Source organism: Lampris incognitus, chromosome 1 (genome assembly GCF_029633865.1).
Source record: "Lampris incognitus isolate fLamInc1 chromosome 1, fLamInc1.hap2, whole genome shotgun sequence".
In the NCBI taxonomy this organism is placed as follows: Eukaryota; Metazoa; Chordata; class Actinopteri; order Lampriformes; family Lampridae; genus Lampris; species Lampris incognitus.
This window is the reverse complement of record NC_079211.1, coordinates 150,408,096-150,430,769: the sequence shown is the minus strand read 5'-3', so window position 1 is coordinate 150,430,769 and position 22,674 is coordinate 150,408,096. Positions and strand designations below refer to the sequence as shown.

At 44.3% G+C, this 22,674-nt stretch overlaps 1 protein-coding gene across 1 annotated transcript in view; it reads left to right on the top strand.

Moving 5' to 3' along the window:
* adamts3 (ADAM metallopeptidase with thrombospondin type 1 motif, 3) overlaps positions 1-22,674 on the top strand; it is a 202,440-nt gene that overhangs the window by 127,071 nt on the left and 52,695 nt on the right. The window contains exons 9-11 of the mRNA XM_056280392.1: positions 11,584-11,727; positions 13,150-13,282; positions 21,380-21,493. Coding sequence (XP_056136367.1) covers positions 11,584-11,727; positions 13,150-13,282; positions 21,380-21,493 — 391 coding nt within the window. The remainder of the gene's footprint in view (positions 1-11,583; positions 11,728-13,149; positions 13,283-21,379; positions 21,494-22,674) is intronic.

The window sequence follows — 22,674 nt, the reverse complement described above, 5'->3', positions numbered from 1 at the left end:
TTCTTCCCCTTGGAAGTATGATATTTTTCAGCAACAGAGGGAATAAAAGATGGCTTGTTGGACTTTTACAAAGACAACAACGAGAGCAGTGCGGCAATTGTGACACACATTACTGGTATTCTGAATGAGAATGGGCTCGGTACGGACAATGTGGTTATGTGGCTGACAATGCATCCGTGAACTTCGGAAAACATAACTCCATCTACCAAAAACTCAGAGAAGAATGCAGGGCTCATCCAATGTGGATGCAAGTGCCACATTATTCACAATTGCCTAAAAACACAATGAAAGTAATGAGCTTCGATGTGGAAACACTCGTACTGAAAATATACAGTGAGTTTTCTTCCTCAGCAAAAAACGCAGCAAGTCTCGCCTCCTTTTTTGAGCTCGCTGAAATGGAGTACCATGATGTCTTAAGACATGTACCCACAAGGTGGTTATCACTTCTGCCTGCAGGTGAGCGCATCCTTCACAGCTGGCCAGCTTTACGTGCATACTTCATGTCTGAAGGAGAAGACCAATGTAACAGAACAGTGTGGGAAGCTTTCTCCGCCGAGGAACCAGAGTCTCTCCCACTGTGTTATGTGTATTTCCTACACAACCTTATGGTCATCTTTCACAGCTCTTTCAGAAACCTTGAGCACAACGAGGAAAACTGCATCCACTCATGGAAGACCTTCCCTCCAAACTCAAACAGAGAATACGAGACCGGTTCTACGGAAGATCTGCAGAGGCCATTCTGGGGAATCTCTCCTCAGCGGACGCGAGGAAATTCAGAGAAGAGGCTGCTGCAACACTGACATGTTGCATTACTTACCTGGAGAAATGGTACAACTGTGAAGGGTCCATATTCAAACTAATGCTGTCCTCTCTCTCAGTAGCCTGGTGACGTGGCCTCAGATCGAGACTCTGGTTACAGGCCTGCAGTTGGACATTGACGCTGACAGACTGTATGATGAATACTGCGTTGTGATGCAAGTGCAGGACGAGATCACACAGGAGTCGTCTGTGGACCAGAAATGGGTGCAGGTTTTGAGACGGTTACCTGAGGGAAGCAGCAAAATGAAGAAACTGATTTCCTTGGCACTCTCCATCCCAATATCGAATGCATACTGTGAGACGGTCTTCAGCCTCATGACCCAGCTCTGAAGCAAGGAGCGAAATCGGATGACCGAGAATCTGGTTAAAGCCAAACTGCAAGTGTTGCTCAGCTTCTGCATGACCTGTGGAGAGTTCTCTGAGTATTTGAAAGAGAACATGGACTTGTCGCGTGCAGCGAAACGTCAGAAGTACAAATTCAAGCGGAGGGAGCTAGAGGGACAGCAATAAGGTAAGAAAAATATGTTGTTCATTTCTGCTGGGTTTCTGTATATTTGAGCAGTGTATGTAGAGGTTGTTTTTATTGCTGGACTATTAGGCCTACTTGTCGTTGTTGTTGTGTGGTGCTGAAAAGCACAGCTCCTATAGCGAGAGGGACAGTAGGCCGTGCGTGTGTGCAATTTTGCAATTAGATTTGTTCTCTTGTACCGTGGTGAGGCTATTTATAGGTTGCCGTGACAATTCTGATCTACCGAACACACTGAACCCCCCCCCCCCAAAAAAAAGGATCTGCCGGAATACAACCAAGTGGAGTTGGCATCCCTAGTATTGGCGCCTGACATAGTTTGAAACAATAGTTTTATACTCCTACTCATGTTCCCATTAGTCTGACAAGATGATGGAACTTATTTGGGCAGAATGTTTTTCTCACTCCATTGTACACTGTCATCTTCTTCCTTAGCATCAAGATTAGGAAAAAAAAAACATTAACGGAGTTTCAGTGTTTGTAATGACTGAACGGACCTCGGTCAGTTTTCAGAAACACCAAAGATGAGCTGAAAGGCGGGCGAACCGCTCAGCAGTCGTGCGTTGTGGACAGGCAGGCAGCTGGCTGGATGTGGCAGGATATGCAGGTGCTGGTGGTGGTGGGTCTCTGTATATGGGGGGCATTTCGTTGTGGTTCTGTGTGCTTTTATTTATGTGTTTGTTTGTCGCCCCATCCAAGGGCGGGCAGACAGAGGTGCCCCGGTTCACCCAGGTTGTGTTGGAGTGCAAGGCAAACAATTATGCTCCCCTGTAGAATCAGGGTCGCACACATTACATATTCAGCAAACATCTCCCACAAGCTTTTTTTTTTATGATTTCAGTGTTAAGTGACACCAGGGACCTTTAAGCAGATTGGCTTTGGGTGTTTTGACCGACAATGTGTTCTTCTTTATTGGATTTCGTTGTTTATTAAGCATGTCCTTCAACACAGGGACCTGGTCGCTGGTTAATCTGATCTGAGTGCACCAATTTGCAGACAACCGAAATAGTCCATCCGTAACCCCTCATCTGTATTCAGTCTTTGCCTGATTTGTATGTTTTGTAACATTTTTCGTCTCTGTGGTTTATGTTCCTTTAATGGCCTGATAGAAACGACTCCGTCAAATAAGGACAGCAATGAAAGAAGGAGGATGCAGCCAAAAACGGCCTTTTAAAAAACAGAATTTTTCACCCCAGAAAACACAAAGTTAAACAGAACAAAAAGAAGGGGAACCCACCGGGCCCTGCCATTAACACATCAACTCATAACCAACATATCAAAACCTCAAAGCATTAAAAGGGGGAAAACTGTGCAGGGCTGTCGCGCCTTCCACCCAGTTCACCACCGATTCCCAACAAGCGTCTTCTCATAAAACCAACTCAGGTGGAGAAAAATCAGCAATGGCTGCCAAACACTTAATATTAATATTATTAATAATAATGATAATAAATCAATCTTATATAGTGCTTTTCTAACACTCAAAGTGGCTTTACAATGAACAGGGTGAAACAAGACAACAGATAAACACAACACAGACATACAGGGGTGGATGGGAAGGGGGGCAAACATACAGGGGTGGATGGGAAGGGGGGCAAACATACAGGGCTGGATGGGAAGGGGGGCAAACATACAGGGGTGGATGGGAAGGGGGGCTACGAGAGGGAGAAGCGGCAGCCACACACGACGCCAGCAGGACTCTCCCACTTAAACCCACACAAAAGGGCAAGAAAAACACAAAACAACAGCATTGTGGACATTGATGTTGTGTAGGGGTTTACTCCCGTAGTCTATTCCTCTCCCGAGGTATCCACTAGGTGGCACTATTTAACCCATAGCTGGGGGCTGTTTCGTGGGCATCAGGGAATATCCACACACCGGTGGGCCTGTGTACCGCACGTCTAGGGGCCAGACCTCCTCCGAGTCCCTTGTCAGGGTCCACGGTGTACCTAGTTGCTGTGTGTCGCCATGAGGAGGCGCTACATAGGGCTTGCTGTTGGAGAGGCTGTGTACTGGCAGGGAGAGACTTAGGTGCTCGGCTCTCCTGTTCACATTTATGCTAGCCAGCGGTGAAGGTTGACAGCGAGACGTGACGGACACACAACACTACACCAACACACTAGACGCTTCACAACAACCCCACTTCTTACCAAGAATGTCACACACACAATGACCTTTAGATACCCAAACCCTGACAAAAGAAGGCACACAAATCAGCTACCATTTTCTGTCAAGTCATGTACATATGTTCACAGTATGTCGTGTACTTGTGTAGGTAGCCATGTCTAAATGTATGGATGGATGGATGGATGTCAGTCAGAAGGGAGTTAAGCTTGTTTTCTAGTGTCCAGGCTGTGGCATCAAATTTCCCCTAGAAGGAATAATAGTCCAGTCAGGTATCAACCAAAATCCCAGTTTAGTTCCAGAGGGCTTTACAGTCACAACATTCTGTATAATGTGCGACAGCTCCTGTCCTTAAACCATCAATTCAGATGAGAAGAAAAAGATCTTATCAGGAAAAAAAGGTGGACGAAACCTCATGGAGATTATCAGAGAAAGGATCCCTCTTCGAGGACAGATAGACATGCAGTAGAATAGAAAAGGAGTAACAGATTCTAAAATAAACATCCAATAAGTTGCTTAATGAATACCTAAATTATAGCAAAACAATGCAGAAAATTACAACTACTACACAAGTTGTTGTGAAACAAGTGAAACTTAATGATTATATAAGTTACAGTAAATAATGAATAACCCAGTAACGAATCTAAAAAAGGATTCCGGAAATTAATTGTCTAGAGAGGGAATAAAGGGAAGTAAGGAGCAGTGGGACCATCCCTGCCCTGTACTCGTGTGTCAATGGGAGGACAAATATCAAGATTTCCTCCCCTGCTAATCATATGACTTGACTCTGTCCTCAGAGGAGTGAAGTCTTCCTTCCTTTTAATTAGTCTTCAACATCTGCTGTTGATACACGCCATTATCCCTCACAAAACAAATTGCTGCGTTTTGACTGGGTAGGACGAACACTGGTGCAGCAGTAAACACGTTCCTACTGAAACAGGAAATAAGATTGAAATGTGATGTTGATGTGTCCATGACAATCAATATGACTATACAACAGTGTTCCCATACAGTGTGATGTAGTGTGTACTACATTAGACTGTCTGTGTTAGCGTTGGTCCCAGGATCCTTTTCTACAAGGGTGGGAACTGTTTACTGCTGAGCTGACTGCACACCAGCCACAATGGCTGCTACACCTTGTTTGTAGTTCGTAACAGTCAGAGTCTAGTACATATAAATGCAATGCAAATAGCGCCACAGGGTGGCCGCTCCTTTTTGTTTGGTTGTGATGCACTAGTGTAGAGCCATTCTCAGTGCTGCTTCGACCGACGTCCACAGGAACGAACTCTCACCATAACAAGTTGGTGCACGTTATAATTTTCATGTTGTACTGTGTATGTATGATCAGGGAACACAGTGCCGTGAAGACCTGGCATTGTATGGTCGATGTATGTACAACAGAATAAAGCAGCACTGTGGAAATCCCCATTGCTTCCGGTGTGGGAAGACGGCGCCGCAAATTCGTGTTTGCAGCGGCCTCACCCAGTGCCAGTGTCAGAAGATGGCGGCGCAAATTCACATTTACAGCGGCCTCACCCAGCACCGTCCATGCAGTGTCTTTGTCCACGTCTGCGTCCAAGTTTGTCTTCGTTTGATGGCTGGGAGAGCTGGCGCTGGATCGGCTGGGAGAGCGGGGCAGGCTAAGCTAACTGCTAGCCCATGCAGACTGGCAGTTCCGATAACACTGAGGGCGGTCTGGCGGCGGCCTTACCTGGGGTTGGCTGTGGTGTTTTTGGTGTCCTTGTGAGGAGTGCGGGGTTATGTGTTGAGGGTGTCTGGCTGAGAGAGCTGGCGCTGGATCGGCAGAGAGAGCTTGGGTCTGCTTCGTTTGGTGGGCCTGGGGACCACGGCCTTGCTTGGAGCTGCGCCCGAGGAGGAAACGCCGAGGGCGGTATGACAGGGCGCAGAAGTGGGCCGGGCTAAGCTAACTGCTAGCCCATGCAAAGCGATGGTTCCAACAGTCATCCTGGCTGGTGTTCGTTCCCTTGGACAGTGATTTTTTGTTTAGTTTTGGGTTTGTGTTAGTGTGGATATGTGTGTTCTTGTAGTTTTAGGATGTGTTTTTGTCTTTGTGTTGCTTGCTGTGGGCTGGGGGAAACGGTATTTTGTTTCATTTCATGTACGTAAGTGTATGAAGTGAAATGACAAAGTGTTCCTGATTCCTGATCTCGTCTGTCGACTCTGAGCTAATCAGCTATCCCGGGGCTCTTGCTAACTAGCCACATGCTGCTAGCTCTCGCCACCCACACCAGTCCAACGTTATAAGTTCTCATGGATTTCTGCTTGAAATTTGTAAAAAAGACTTTGGCGTTGGCTCTCTGTGTTACATATTTGGTGCAGGTTTTTAGTTCCGTCAATTGCCCACATTTGCTTATCTTAAATTAACTGTTGGACACGGGACCACCGCTGGACTCAGCTTTACAACAGCGTCACATGGGAAAAGTGAACAGGAATGTTAAATGTGTCCTTTAAGCTACAAACCCCCCCTAGTGTGTCGGTCAGACTGTGTCCATGACTGTCCATTACCTATGAATCAGGAACATTTATTTGTCGTTTCATTTCATGCACTTGTGTACATGCAATGAAATGAAATATCGTTTTCCCCAGCCCACAGCAGTACAACACAAAGACAAAAACACATCCAAACTACAAAAACTACAAAAACACATACTATTTCCAACATACAAAAAATAAAATAAAATCACTGTCCAAGGGAATGAATGCCAGCCAGGATGAACTGCCAGTCTTCATGGGCTAGCCGTTAGCTTAGCCTTCCCTGCTTCCGCGTCCTGTCAGACCGCCCTCGGTGCTTCGTCTTCGGGCACAGCTCTGGGCAGGGCCGTGGTCCTTGGGCCCACAGGACACAGCAGACCAGGCTCCCCCAGCCAATCCAACCCCAGCTCTTCAGCCAGACACCCTCGAGACACCTTCTCTATTGTGACTATTCTTACTTTATTATGACTTCTCTATGGTGCTGGCCAGCTAGTTTATGGATGGTTACTACTATCTACGGTAAGTATAGGCTGCTACTTCCTGCAGGTTGAACCGGGAAGTAGATCAGCAATGTCAACCACCATTGATCATATTGGACATTTCACATCATAACTTTCACCTAGGTTCGCACTTCCGAATACGTGGTTTAGATTATTGGGTTAAATTGGACTTGTTGAAATATGTCTGTTCAGTTGTCCCATAAGACACTGTTGTGAAGCAGAGTCCAGCGGTGGTCCTGTGTCCAAATCTACTAAATGAAGCTGAACAGTGAAGTGAGATCATAACCGATATGCGCAAAACTAAGACCCGGGTTTTAAAAAAAGGGAATTATCCTTTAAGGGAAGACACCATTTTCTGTCTGACTTATCTTCTTCCACTTGGATTCACATACATTATACTCTTCCCTCCTGTAGACCGTGACAGTCAAAAGGTGACGTTTTTGTCAGGCGGGTACAAAATCTCTTGACATGTCAGGCGGAGCCCCCGAATGCCAAGTTTGATCTTAACTCAAAGTGAAAATCCCAGACGCCTCCCGTTAGATCTGTGGCACAGCGGGACATCTTTGAGGAGCAGGGTGTCATTGTTTCTGTTAAATGCGTGGAGCTCATGAATACAAAAGAAAAAAAAGGCTTTTATGAGAAGGCTAAAGCTCGGTGACTGGCTTAACAGTAGCCCATATTATACGTCGGAGAATAATTCCTACATCGGAGGTCGTCAGTCACCGTCAACATGACCTCTGTGATGTCTTAAAAACTGGAAAAAAAGATTTAATATATATAATTTTATATATGATTTGAATTTCTGAAATGCTCTGACCAAAGGAAAGAGCTTGAGAAAGACAGGATGGTGTCAGAGCGAGGCTCTCTGCAGTATATAACCCGTTAACACACTGAAAGTAGAAAAACATGGAGGCTTGGCAAACTCTACTACTGTCATTGATTTATTGACTGGTTGGTCGGTTAGATTGATTTGATTTTGAACACTTATTATTATCATTGTTATTATTATTCCTTGAAGTAGTATTGGCAGCACGGTGGTGCAGTGGTTAGCACGGTCGCCTCACAGCAAGAAGGTCCTGGGTTCGAGCCCCGGGGTAGCCCAACCTTGGGGGTCGTCCTGGGTTGTCATCTGTGTGGAGTTTGCATGTTCTCCCCGTGTCTGTGTGGGTTTCCTCCAGGGGCTCCGGTTTCCCCCCACAGTCCAAACACATGGAGGTCAGGTGACTCAAACACATGTAGGTCAGGTGACTCAAACACATGTAGGTCAGGTGAATCGGCCATACTAAATTGTCCCAGGGTGTGAATGTGTGTGTGTGTGTGTGTGTGTGTGTGTGTGTGTGTGTGTGTGTGTGTGTGTGTGTGTGTGTGTGTGTGTGTGTGTGTGTGTGGGTCCTGTGTGATGGCCCGGCGGCCTGTCCAGGGTGTCTCCCGTTGGGATAGGCTGTAGCATCCCCACGACCCTGAGAGCAGGATAAATGGTTCGGATAATGGATGGATATGTAGTAGTATTTTTTCTTCCTCATATAATAATAATAATAATAATAATCATTGCATTTATATGGCGCTTTTCTAGACACCCAAAGGGCTTCACATTGAAGGGGGAAACTCGCCTCAACCACCACCAATGTGTAGCACAACCTGGGTGATGCACGGCAGCCATTTTGCGCCAGAACGCTCACCACACATCAGCTTGAGGTGGAGAGCAAGTAATCACCGAGCCAATTACATGGGGGGATGATTAAGCTGCCAGATGGAGAGAGCCAGGTTGGGAATTTTGCCAGGACACTGGGGACTCCCTACTGTTTGTGATAAGTGCCATGGGATCTTTAATGACCACAGTGGGTCAGGACCTCGGTTTAACGTCTCATCCGAAGGACGGCATCTCCTACAGCACAGTGTCCCTGTCATTGCACTGGGACACTGGGATTTGATATTTGTTGATTTTGTTAGGACCAGAGGGAAGACTGCCCCCGACTGGTCCACCAACACCACTTCCGGCAGCAACTCGGTTTTCTCCCATCCAAGTACTAGCCAAGCCCGCACCTGCTTAGCTTCCATCATTATGCAGAGCCAGGGTACATGTATGGCTGCCGGCATATATATATATATATATATATATATATATATATATATATATCATACATGTTTTGTCAGGGTGTATGGGTGTATCAGGGGTACTAATGGGTGAGGGGGTTAGTTGGAATGGTTATGGAGGGAATAATGGAGCTTTCTATAAAAGATAAAATGTTCAAAGGTTGTTTCATGATACTGCACATATCCCTTTTTGCAGTAGAAAGAATATGTAAAACATGTAATGCTTATTAGCAATATCGCCTAGTACATGTTGGTGGTAATTGGGCCCAAAGTTAACTTTTGTTTAAAATGGATGTTTATTTTTGTCACATCACAGTCGAGGAGGTCTTCATAATGAGATCCAGAAAAAAAAAAAATCAAAGTTAAACTCAGAAATTGAACTGGTTCATATATAGGGCCAGGTAAGTGGAAGTCAAAAGGGAAGTCACCTCTTATGATCCAGAGAGGATAAGAACTTTGCATATTTTCCACCCATATAGTCATGGCTGTTATCCCTAAAGGGCTTTACTGTTTAAGCTGCGGTAGTGAAATCTGGAGGGGGAGGATGGACCCTGGATAGAGTAACACCATGGGATTAAAATAATGGGACCTTTTTCTTCTTAGAATTCAACATTAGAGTCTAGGTTTAATTCACCATACAGGTGTGGTGGGGTAGTCTTCCTGTGTGCAGGTACATCTGAACCCGTGAGCTTCAGAATAATGAGCCATAGGCCCCGACAGGACTTATTTCCTTACAGTTACTTGATGATGCAAATCTTAGTGTCTTTCTATCTTTAGCAGTGGTGGCTGGTGCTAACGATGTTTGGGGGGGGGGGGGGGCAATCTACCTTGGTGCAGCACACCTGACAGCTGCTTTAATGTCCAAACAGTCACAGAGTTATTAAGAAGGACCATGTAGCCTATAGATTTTATCAGGGTTCGTAGACGGTGGATGATTGACAGTCGAGACGAGGCGTGGTGGTGGGTGTGAACATGATTGACAGCCACAAGAATTGTCCAATCACATCAGATAAAAAAACATTAAAACAATACCAGTTCATTGCCAATAACAGTGGGCGTGTCTGGGGTGCACAGAACTGCGCCCCCTGGAAAATCTGAATAAACCAATCAGACAGCAGCCTCAGGTCACCTGCTCGCCACAAGTCTGAGGGCTTACATAAGATATGGTTTGGCCGGCGCCCCTCAACCAGGAAGTATATGTATTCAGACAGGAATCAACCAAATACCATTTGAGCCAATATTTAATGCTGCTGACAGACACTCACAGACTGAAAACACTTTTCTTTCATAATTATTTGCATTATACAACTAAATTATATTTAACACTAGGAGAGGTACCTGGCGTTGCCCGCGGAAAATAGTCTCACCAAAACAACCAACATCATCTGATCTTTACGATATAATCGACGATGAACGAATGTTATTAACGAAAATGATCAAATGTCATAATTTTCAATCCATTCATCAAGCTTCTTTGCCAATGTGTGTATTAATCGCCCCAAATCCCCCACCGCTGCCGCAAATCACCACAGAATAAACTCAATTTCGCAAATCAAATTTTTTACTTGGTTTTTGAAATATTTTTCGAACTGTGCAATCCTTGGGATGTGCTGATTCTACGGATACCTTTGTTTTTGTTCTACAATGAGTGTATATATATATATGTGTGTGTGTGTGTGTGTGTGTGTGTGTGTGTGTGTGTGTGTGTGTGTGTGTGTGTGTGTGTGTATGTATGTATAGAGATATAGATGGATATATATATATATATATATATATAGATATATATATATATATAGATAGATAGATAGATAGATATTTATGTAGAGTTTCATCTCTTGATATTTGAAGGGGGTGGTGCCCAGCATCCTGTACTGGCCAGCCGCCACTGAGCTTTAGACAAGAGTGTGTGTGTGTGTGTGTGTGTGTGTATACATATAAATAGGAAAATTAGACGTGATCACAAAATTTTTTCACAAAAACTCAATGAGTAAGTGAATGAATAAGGTTTTGGTTTATGAATCAACAATATGAAAAAATAAATGAATGGATAAATATATATATAATAATATAATGAGGGAGGAGAAGTTAATAAAGAAGGATACAGAAATGATAGCAGACGTTTATAATAGGAGCAGTAAATTATATCAGTCACTACCGTCACTCACGCAAAAAAATAATAAAGTGTTGTAAATATAGTAGTGGATATATAATACGAATAAATAAAGCAAAAAGGATATATATGTAAATATTCATGTTAATACATAGCTGGTAACATAGGTAGAAAACATATTAATAAATAAACGTAAACTGCGATATAAAAATGTTATAAAGTTCTGTAAATATATAAATGAAATAATGATATAATATATTAATTATATAGTAATAAATAGTATTAATTATAGAATATAAATTAATTAATTATACATTATTATGTTATCCATCCATTATCCGAACTGCTTATCCTGCTCTCAGGGTCGCAGGGAAGCATATATAATAAATATATAACAATCTAATGATGATAACATATTTAGAAATAAATATACATATAAAATAGAATTGCTGTAATGTCCGTGTCAGGTGTGCTTGTGATGTTTGGGTCTGTGAAATAATTCTTGTTTTTAATGTACTTTTTCTTTTTAATATTTATTGTGTCGTTTGTTTTTATGTGGCACTGAAGTCCTTGTGAAATGTAATTTCGTTCCCTTGTATGTGTGAGACATGCATATGAAGCAATGACAAATAAAAGCAGTCCAAGTCTAAGTATGACAGTTTGTGTGGTGTTTATAAAGATGATAGTATTTTGCCTGTGGACCAAGCGGATGTGATGGCCTGGCGGCCTGTCCAGGGTGTCTTCCTGCCTGCCGCCCAATGACTGCTGGGATAGGCTCCAGCATCCCCGCGACCCTGAGAGCAGGATAAGCGGTTAAGATAATGGATGGATGGATATTTGTATATGTTGGTATCTGTCTGCTCAGATGGTAAATGTGTTTTTGTACAATGCTTACCTTTTCTCCATCCACTCGGACACAGATTGGGGATGGAGCACGATGGCCAGGGCAACCGCTGTGGGGACGAAACAGCCATGGGGAGCGTCATGGCGCCTCTGGTGCAAGCGGCCTTTCATCGCTACCACTGGTCCATGTGTAGCGGACAGGAGCTGAAGCGATACATCAAGTGAGTCAGACACACACTAGCAGTCACGTCACATGTCACACACCCCATGTCACATGCACCACACAGCAGGTGGGGGGTGAGCTGGGGGGGGGGGTTTGGGTACTCATGCAGCTGAATGTCTTTATGCATGCTCAATAATCCAGGTAAGAAAATCGAAGTTGGCTGAATCAGTTCATCTGGACACAACGTATACATAGGGTCCACACTAATACAGCTTCTGAGACTACGCCTGCCTGTGTGAGATGGCTGATTTGACTTATCGCTATGTGTATTTATATATCATTTTAAAATTGATCTGAACTGAATGATCTGCTACTACTATTACTGCTACTACTACTTTCAGCTGCTCCCGTTAGGGGGCGCCACAGCGGATCATCCGTTTCCATCTCTTCCTGTCCTCTGCATCTTCCTCTGTCACACCAGCCACCCGCATGTCCTCCCTCACCACATCCATAAACCTCCTCTTTGGCCTTCCTCTTTTCCTCTTACCTGGCAGCTCCATATTCAGCATCCTTCTCCCAATATACCCAGCATCTCTCCTCCACACATGTCAAAACCATCTCCGTCTTGTCTCTCTTGCTTTGATCTGAACTAAATAATAAAATAATAAGTTTAATTATATATTACCCATACAGCCTCAGGAGGGGTCAGCACATCTAGTTTTCCATTCAGCTGTAAAGTGATCAATACGTGCTAGGGAATATTCAGTGGAGCACGTATGCCAAGTATTGACAGTTCACCAAGGTAAATGGCAATCCAACGTCAGCTGCATACAGTGTGGTGGGTTTCAGAATGAGACCAACTTTAGTTAGTAGTCGCAGAAGAGAAAATAACCAGTACGTTACAGGCTTGGATGCAGAAGGGGTTAGTTTGGGCAATAGAAAGGAGAAATTTTACTCAGAGAGACAAACGAAAAGACTTGAGAGGGGGAAAAAAATTGATGGAGGAGGAGACAGAGCAGCGAGACGAAAATTAAAAAGCTATTTAAAGGGACATTTCCAAGCGTTTCAATGTTGTTTCCATGTTTTCGTCGTGGCGGTGGCATCTTTATAATGTACACAATACTTGCTGACGTCGTCTCTGTCGCTGTAGTTGCTATAGCAACCACAAGGCAGATCGGCTGAGATGTTCATCTTTGAATCTCCACCAATGGAAAAACTCACAATTCATTCTGTTACATGTAGGCAATATAGAACAACTCTCTCCGTCAAAATGAATCACATTCAACCGGTTAGAGATTTACAAGACTAGGTAGAGTACCAGCACTTGTTAGATGTGCAGATTATTGGTGGCGACTTTAAAAACGTGTAATAACCTGAAAAGACTTGTGCCTCATTAACACTGGGGTCATCCTAGAGTCATCCTAGCAACTCCTCTAGCTCAAAGCAGGATGTCCTCTTTGTCTCGTTTTTTTTCTGATAGCACCTATGACTGTCTTCTGGACGACCCCTTCAAACATGACTGGCCTCAACTGCCCGAACTTCCTGGCATCAACTATTCTATGGATGAGCAATGCCGGTTTGACTTCGGTGTGGGTTATAAGATCTGCACCTCGGTGAGTAGAACAGCAGATATTAGTTAAACAGACATGAGTAGAGACACACCACAGACATGGACTTGTTTTTTTTGTAAAACCATTAAAGAGAACAGGGACATTAGGGCTGGGCAGCAGTTTAATACTGACGTTCATTGTCTTTCCATGGTATTACATCGAGATGAAATTTGGACATTCTCATTTCGTGATGCACAATTGTGTTGTCTTAATTAATGATATCCATCTTTTTTCAAAAATACTCACACAATAAGGTCTGAAATATGTTAGGGAGGCGGCATGGTGGTGCAGTGGTTAGCGCAGTCGCCTCACAGCAAGAAGGTTCTGGGTTCGAGCCCCGGGGTAGTCCAACCTTGGGGGTCATCCTGGGTCGTCCTCTGTGTGGAGTTTGCATGTTCTCCCCGTGTCTGCGTGGGTTTCTTCCGGGGGCCCCGGTTTCCTCCCACAGTCCAAAGACATGTAGGTCAGGTGAATCGACCATACTAAATTGTCCCTAGGTGTATGTGTGTGTGTGTGTGTGTGTGTGTGTGTGTGGGCCCTGTGATGGACTGGCGGCCTGTCCAGGGTGTCTCCCCGCCTGCCACCCAATGACTGCTGGGATAGGCTCCAGCATCCCTGCGACCCTGAGTAAGGATAAGCGGTTTGCATAATGGATGGATGAATGAATGAACGAACATCAAAATAATTCGTCTGAAGATCGTTGCGAGCGTAAAGCAAATGAACAACTACACACAAAGCACCATGTTCTTGACAAAACAACTCTTTAAACAAACATCACGAGACTTGAGTTGGAGAGGCAGACACCACGCAGACCTGCATCTCAAACAGACGTCTGCTAATTGAGCACTGCCCCATCTGCTAGCTGGCTTTGTAGCATGCAGCGCAGATGGCAGGGTGGGCAGGGTGATGAATATTCTGTCACCGGCAGTGTAAACACAAGCTAAACAAGATGGATCCCCGTTCCCGAGATGTGCTTCTGACCTTTTACCTTCGTTTATTTGTTCAACTAAAAAGCCGGGTCACATCGGGGGAGTAAGCTGACCACAGACGTCGGGGGTGAAACACTCGTCCTGTGACATGACGTGTTTTTCTCACAGTGCACTTCAGTGTACTCTGTTAGAACCAGAACCAGAATCAGAATCAGTTTTCTTTATTACGCCAAGTATATTTTCACATGCAAGGAGTGTGTCTTCTGAGGTCGGTGCATTACACTACAACTGAACAGACAAACAGCACGAGGTTACACACAAAGTTACACAGTAAGTTACACACTAAGTTAAGCATGAAGTTACATACTAAGTTACACACTAAGTTACACACACTAAGTTACACAGTAAGTTACACACGAAGTTCCACACTAAGTTACTAGACTATAATACAGGGGGTAAGAGATGAAAAGAGATGAATGAGAGATAAAAAAAGAATTGATATCAGTCAATCAAGTTGTATTTTATAAAGCGCTTTTCCAGCTGCAACAGCCTCTCAAAGCTCTTTACATTTCTGGTCAAATCTGAATTTCAGACACCTGTTACAATAGAACACAAGCCGTTTTCTGTACAGTCGCTGCCTGTTTCGTATGCGTAAGGCCACCGAAATGTGATTTACAACGATTAACTTATTCACACATGTATTACAAAAAGATCTGACATATGACAGTTCTTTTCCATTATTGGATAAGAACTGTCATATGAATATTGACGTTTCTTATCCATATCAATAGTTTGAGACTATTGATCCATCCATCCATCCATTATCTTGACCGCTTACCCTGCTCTCAGGGTCGCGGGGATGCTGGAGCCTATTCCAGCAGTCATATGGTGACACCCTGGACAGGCCGCCAGGCCATCACAGGGGAGACTATTGATATGGATAAGAAATCAAAATTATAAACTATATAGGGGCTAAGAACTATATCATGTTTAGATGATATAAAATATGAATTCCGTGTTTATTAGGGTTGTGTACTGGGGAGAATCTGGTGGTACAATATGTATCACAATACAGGGGCTATGGTTCAATATATGGTGATATATTGTGATACTGTAAGAAAGGTGATATATTGTGGTTTCATAGGCCTGTGTTCTTTGTGCTTATGCTACTTCCTGTCTCAGTTTACGTTGTTGGGTTGGAGTGGAAGAGTCAGATGGCTGAAGATAGATTACAACACTGTTGTCTAGCGGTCGTGGGGTTACACACAACACAACATGTTTATCATGAACCTTTACATGTAAACAATTAAAAATCGATACAGTGGTTTTGAGAATCGATACAGTATCACAAAAGATAATATCATCATACTCAAGTGTATCGATGTTTTCTTACACCCCTAATGTTTATATTGATGTCAATACATAATCCTGGAAAATGTTCGGTTACATGTTTTGAAGATTTAATTTTTTTCATTGTTCATGATAGCTACATTCTGCTGCAGAACATTTAGAATCGAGGTAGCCAGAGCAGGGACCGTGAGTTTTGGTGGAGGACGCTGCGATTGCTCTTTAAATTTGTCGTATATTATTTACAATACAAATGCAAGTTATATATACAATTGCAACGTTAAATTGCCTATGTATGAAATGTGTTATACAGATAAACTTGCTTTCCCTATATGGTTACCCAGTTTCCCCTCGGGGATGAATAAAGTATTCTGATTCTGATGAAGTATTCTGATGATGGTTCTGCAATAGAGAGGGTGATTGTATTAGAATGAGGCAACAGTCATTTTCTAGCTGAGTGCATGAATGGCAGGTGGGACAAAGCCTCTGCCAAAGGTGCCTCCCTGCATGTGAGCATCTGGTATCTACAGTCTTTTATCTACAGGGGTGACTATGATGCGTGATGAAATATATGGAAATAAGCTCTATTATTAAAAGTCTTACTAGAATAGAAATTCTGATCTGAAGCCACGACAGTTATTATGATGTGCTTACTGATCACTAACGCAAGATCAGCTTAATTTTCTTTTGATTTTTTTTTTTCATTTTGACTTTAGACAGTTGGTTGACAACAAAAGTGGCCAGATATTTGAGAGTGGACTCGGCCAGCCCTACATCCGCCCTTGCTCCTGGGTAATATAGCTGGGAGCTGCTGCCGCGTCGCAGTCTTATGAGACGGTTACATTTTGTACCACGTGTATTATTAAATGTGAGCTGTACAAAAATCAGACCTATTCCCGTTCTGATCACTGAGACATGGTTGGCTCGGTACCGGGCTAGTCCGTCTTCATTTAGGTAGATATTTTATTGTCTTCAGGTAGGAGGTTCTTTTCCATGTATAGAGAGAGCAAGAGACAGAGAGAGACGGAGCGAGAGACTATTGGCATTGTAGGCATACAACAAAATGATGTTTGGTGACTCAGACCAGCAGCAATAGAAAAACAAGATAAATAAACAAGATAAATATAATGAGTTAGCATCCTCTATCGCTATGTCTAATAAATAAGGCACTTAGGTGAGGTAGGGAAACGGTGCAGATAGTGCAGTAAAATGGTACTGCACAAGTTAGATAGTTTAAAAAACAATACAGACCAGTGGCGGCTGGTGTTAAAAATGTTTGGGGGGGGGGCAATTTAGCTCGGCGCAGCACACCTGACAGCTGCTTTAATGTCCACACAGAGCTATTAAGAACGACAATGTAGCCTATAGATTTTATCAGGGTTTGTAGACAGTGGATGATTGACAGTCGAGACGAGGCGTGGTGGTGGGTGTGAACATGATTGACAGCCACAAGAATTGCCCAATCACATTAGATCAAAAACCATTAAAACAATACCAATTCACTGCCAATAAAAGTGGGAGTGTCTGGGGGTGCACAGAACTGCGCCCCCTGGAAAACCTGAAGAAACCAATCAGACAGCAGCCTCAGGTCACCTGCTCGCCACAAGTTTGAGGACGTACATAAGGTATGGTTTGGCCGGCGCCCCTCACCCAGGAAGTACATGTATTCAGACAGGAATCAACCAAATACCATTGAAACCAATATTTAATGCTGCTGACAGGCGCTCACAGACTGAAAACACTTTTATTTCATAATTATTTCTATTATACAACTAAATTATATTTAACATGTTTAAGTAGATTTTCATCTCTTGATATTTGTAGGGGACGGCGCCCCAGCACCCTGTACTGGCCAGCCGCCACTGAAATAGAGACATGTGGGAATACAAGTAGTGTCCTCTATGTGTACATAATACACAACAGGCACTTATGCATGGCAAACACCTCAGTCCTCCATAGCTATGGGAGAGTGGGGGTGATGGAGGCTACAGCTCTGGGGAAGAAGCTGCTCTTCAGTCTGTTAGTTCAGGCTTTGATGGCCCTATTTCTCTTCCCCGATGGAAAGATGATGAACAGACTGTGACCTGGGTGGGTTGGGTCCCTAGTGATGTACCTAGCCTTCAGGTTTGGGAGCACAATTCCCACAATCTTCTGTGCTATTTTTACCATCCGGACCAAGTCCTCCTGGTTCTCGGCAGTGCTGCCGGCATACAGCACCGTGGCACAGTCGTGGAGGATGCTCTCTATGGTGCTTCTGTAAAAGTTTACTAGGAGCTGAGAGGGAAGTTTTCTCTGGAAGAGAAGCCGCTGTTGAGATTTCACAGAAAATTGAATCGGTTCATCTTGACCCAACTTCATGTCCAACTGTCTGTGATTTTCTTACCTGGATTATTGAGTGAGGCGGCACAGTGGCGCAGTGGTTAGCACGGTCGCCTCACAACAAGAAGGTCCTGGGTTCAAGCCCCGGGATAGTCTAACCTTGAGGGTCATCTCGGGTCATCCTCCGCATGTTCTCCCCGTGTCTGCGTGGGTTTCCTCCGAGTGCTTCGGTTTCCTGCCACAGTCCAAAGACATGTAGGTCAGGTGGATCAGCCGTACTAAATTGTCCCTAGGTATGAATGTGTGCCCTGTGATGGACTGGCGGCCTGTCCAGGGTGTCTCCCCTGACTAAGTATGACAGTCTATGTGGTGTTTGTAAAGGTGACAGTATTTTGCCTGTGGACCAATTGGATGTGATGGCTTGGCGGCCTGTCCAGGGTGTCTTCCTGCCTGCCGCCCGATGACTGCTGGGATAGGCTCCAGCACCCCTGCGACCCTGAGAGCAGGATAAGCGGTCCAGATAATGGATGGATGGATGAAATATCTACTTTTCAAAAAACGAGGCTCCTCCATTGGACTTTGTAGAAGCAAAGCGACAAGATTCAGCACAGTGTTAAGCCTCTCAATAACAAAGGGGTGGTTTGAAATGACGTGTGACATCTTTTTAGTGAGATCCGGGTTCGAAAAAGGGACCCTATCCTTTAAGAACCAGAGTTTTACAGCAACATGAAGTGGCAGTGAGCTAAACATCACTGGCTTGCATGTGTTCCTCTTGCATAAGTGTTAAAGTTGGAGTGCAGGACTAATACATATTGGAACGACCACGGATGACTAGACTCACTAGCCCTTGGCTAACGGGTCAGACCCTTTAGTCGACTGGTCAGTGCAGTCGCCCATGGTGTGGGCAACCCTGGTTCGCATCCTGGCTGCCCCCTGAATTCGCTACAATGTAAGTTAATGTAGGGCGGCACGGTGGCGCAGTGGTTAGCGCGGTTGCCTCACAGCAAGAAGGTTCTGGGTTCGAGCCCTGGGGTAGTCCAACCTTGGTGGTCGTCCCGGGTTGTCCTCTGTGTGGAGTTTGATTTTGATGTTCTCCCCGTGTCTGTGTGGGTTTCTTCCGGGTGCTCCGGTTTCCTTCTGGTTCAGATAATGAATGAATGAATGAAACAGTTGGATCCAGAATCTCTTATCTGGCCATGAAATTGATGTCACACATTGAAAGGTTTATTAGGAAGACATGAGGTCCGTATGGATTTTGATTTTCAACCGAGAGAAAAGACAAGAAGACACAGGGTGGTTTCTGGGTGACAGTGGTTCAGGAGGTGGAGCAGGTCATCTGGTAACTGGAGGGTTGCCGGTTCGATCCTCGGCTCCTCCTTGCAGAAATGTCGAGGTGATGGACGTCCAGGTGGCGTGGCGGTCTATTCCGTTGCCTACCAACATGGGGATTGCTGGTTCAAATCTCTGTGTTACCTCTGGCTTGGTCGGGCTTCTCTACAGACACAATTGGCCGTGTCTGTTGGTGGAAAGCCGGATGCAGGTATGTGTCCTGGTTGCTGCATTAGCGCCTCCTCTGGATGGTCAGGGCGCATGTTCAGGGGGGAGGGGAAACTGGGGGGAATAGCGTGATCCTCCCATGCGCTACGTCCCCCTGGTGAAACTCCTCACTGTCAGGTGAAAAGAAGTGGCTGGTGACTCCACATGTATGGGAGGAGACATGTGTTAGTCTGTAGCCCTCCCCAGATCAGCAGAGGAGGTGGAGCAGAGACCGGGATGACTCGGAAGAGAGGGGTAATTGGCCGAGTACAACTGGGGAGAAGAAGGGGGAAAATCCAAAAAAGAAATGTCGAGGTGTCCTTGAGCAAGACACCTAACCCCTGACTGGCCCTGAGGAGCTGGTTGTTACCCTGCAGGCGGGGTGCATGGGTGGATGTGAGGTATTTATTGATTATAAAGCGCTTTGAGTGGCTGCTGCAGCTAGAAAAGGGTCCTTTTATTTGTTTGGTAGGTGGTTTTCCGTGACCTTTTAACAGGCGGGTGAACAGAAGTCTCCGACCGTGTCCGTCTCTGCTGGAGCGGATTCACCGCCTAATTTATCGCCGCACATATGGAGCAGTCTAAATAAAAGGGTTATTGAGAGGGAAATGGAGTCACACCAAAACCGCCGTCTTGGTTTTTAATTCTTTGAAGACATTTTACACTAAAGCGCACCAGTAATTATCCAGTCCCCTTCATAAACGGAGGCTAAACACCGCAGACACCGCCTCTCGGCTGAACTGCTATCACTTACTATCAGCTACTAGGTAATTAACCAATCACTTCCGCTTGCAGTCTGATTATAGACGACTCACATCAAAGCCCTGTTAATCACAACCTGAAGCCCCGGTGGATTCGTTTGAAAAATACTGTAATTTACTGATTTATAAAACGATGGCATGGGAATGCATCAGATAATATTGGGCTCAACATCATGTGAACAACCTTTGTGCGCCAAAGATTTTCACTAAGTGCTGCTTGATAGCAGGAGACAACTGGGTATATTATAATTATCATTAAATAATAATGATAACTGCACCACCGTGCCGCCTAATATAACAGTAATATCAACATCAATAATATCTAAATATTTCTGCCTCTGAATTTGCATCACAGTAGTACTGGGCAGTACGGTCGCCTCACAGCAAGAAGGTCCTGGGTTCGAGCCCCGGGGCAGTCCAACCTTGGGGGTCGTCCTCTGTGTGGAGTTTGCATGTTCTCCCCGTGTCTGTGTGGGTTTCCTGCCACAGTCCAAAGACATGTAGGTCAGGTGAACCAGCCGTACTAAATTGTCCCTAGGTGTGTGTGTGTGTGTCTTGGCCCTGTGTGATGGCCTGGCGGCCTGTCCAGGGTGTCTCCACTCCTGCCGCCCAGTGACTGCCGGGGTAGGCTCCAGCACCCCCGTGACCCTGAGAGCAGGGCAGGCGGTTGGGGTAGTGGATGGGTGGATTATGTTTTGCAGCTTTCAGTCTTGGCATCAGGATCCGCTTGCTCTGGTGGTCTGGGGAGATGTGATCCCAAGTTTCTACGCCGCAATTGCATTTTTGACCGATACACATCTCTGAGGAAGATTTGTTTGTGCAACGATGGTCTACCAACCATCACAGCACAGCACCGAAGACACAGGCGCACACGCACACACACACACATACACATACACACAAACATATGCAGCCTTGTTCCAACAAAGAAAAAGAAATGCACCCTTGTGTGCTAGTATGTGAAAGATAGAACTTAGCCATCTTTTCTCTCAGAGACTCTTCAGTGTTAAATGTGAAGTTATAATTGAATTTTGTTGCACATCTCAAACTGCCTCTAAATGTTGGCATGATAATCTGTCCATCTGGCTGTGTTGAGCTGCAAAACTGTTGTTTAGGTTTGGTACACTCGTGCTTGCATGTGTCACCCCTGTGTATATGTCCTGTCTCCCCTAGTTGTGTTGTTTTATGTCTTCCTTTTTGTCTTTCAGTTCCGTACATTTGACCCGTGCAAACAGCTTTGGTGCAGTCATCCAGACAATCCTTATTTTTGCAAGACCAAGAAGGGTCCGCCCCTCGATGGGACAGAATGTGCACCGGGGAAAGTGAGTTCTGTTCATTTATCCCTTCTTCCATGCTGTGTTTCCTTTACACCAGACTGAAGTCCGTCATCAGGTTTAACTTTTCATATCTAAAACCTGGAACACAGCACAGCAAAACACCCAGCAGCGTCTTTTATTTACCCATAACTGTTATCAGTCATCTCAAGAACTGTGAGGGCGTCGTCTAATCCTCGTTAATATTCATCAGCTAACCTTTGAGTGACAGGCACAAGCAGGGATTAGTGGGCGGAGTTTCATAGTTTGATGATTTGATCAGAGTGGCTGTATATATAGTCTGATGTGTGTATGTGTATATGGAGATATATATATATATAAACTTAGCACAAAAAGTAAGTAAATGTGTGTTTGGTAGATTATGTCTTTGTTGTAACAATGCTTCATGGCAATAAATCTTACATGAGGCAGCTGATTGGCAGCACCTGGGGTACCAGAAGCTCAAAACAAGAGTCAATAGCAACAGCAAAATAAGCTGTTTGGCATTGGCAGAGAAGATCTGGCAAATTTTTCATGGGTGCAACCCACATACTCAGCTCTGCTGCTCATCCCACAGATGCATGTTCCTTACAAATGTGGCCCCATTTAAAAGGGAAATAAACAGGCTTTCCAACGGTGTAAGATTTACTGCCAACAAGCATTGTTACAACAAAGAAATCATCTACCAAACACACATTTCCTTACTTTTTGTGCTAAGTATATTTAAATATATATATGTGTGTGTGTGTGTGTGTCTGTGTGTGTGTGTGTATGTATAGTCTGATTTAACTTTTCATGTCTAATAACCTTGAACATGGTGAAGTAAAACATTCAGGGACAGTGTTTTATTTGTAAATGACTAATATTGTATTATTTATACCTTTATGTATAAATGTGAGGGCGTGGTTTAGTTTTCATTAATATTCATGAGCTGAACTTTGACTGACAAGTAGAAGCAAGGGTGGGCGGGGTTTCATAGTTCAATGATTTGATCTGATTGGCTGTATGTAAATAAGTGTCTGATGACATCATGAGGATCAGAAAAAAAAGATGGGCTGATAGAAGCTGAACAAGGGGACTCTTAAATAGAGGAAAAAAGAAAACCCGATTTCTACTTTTTATACCTTTTTTCTTCAGTAGAGACAGTACAAAATACATGATACTTAAGTTAATAACTGCTGTTAGAAAAT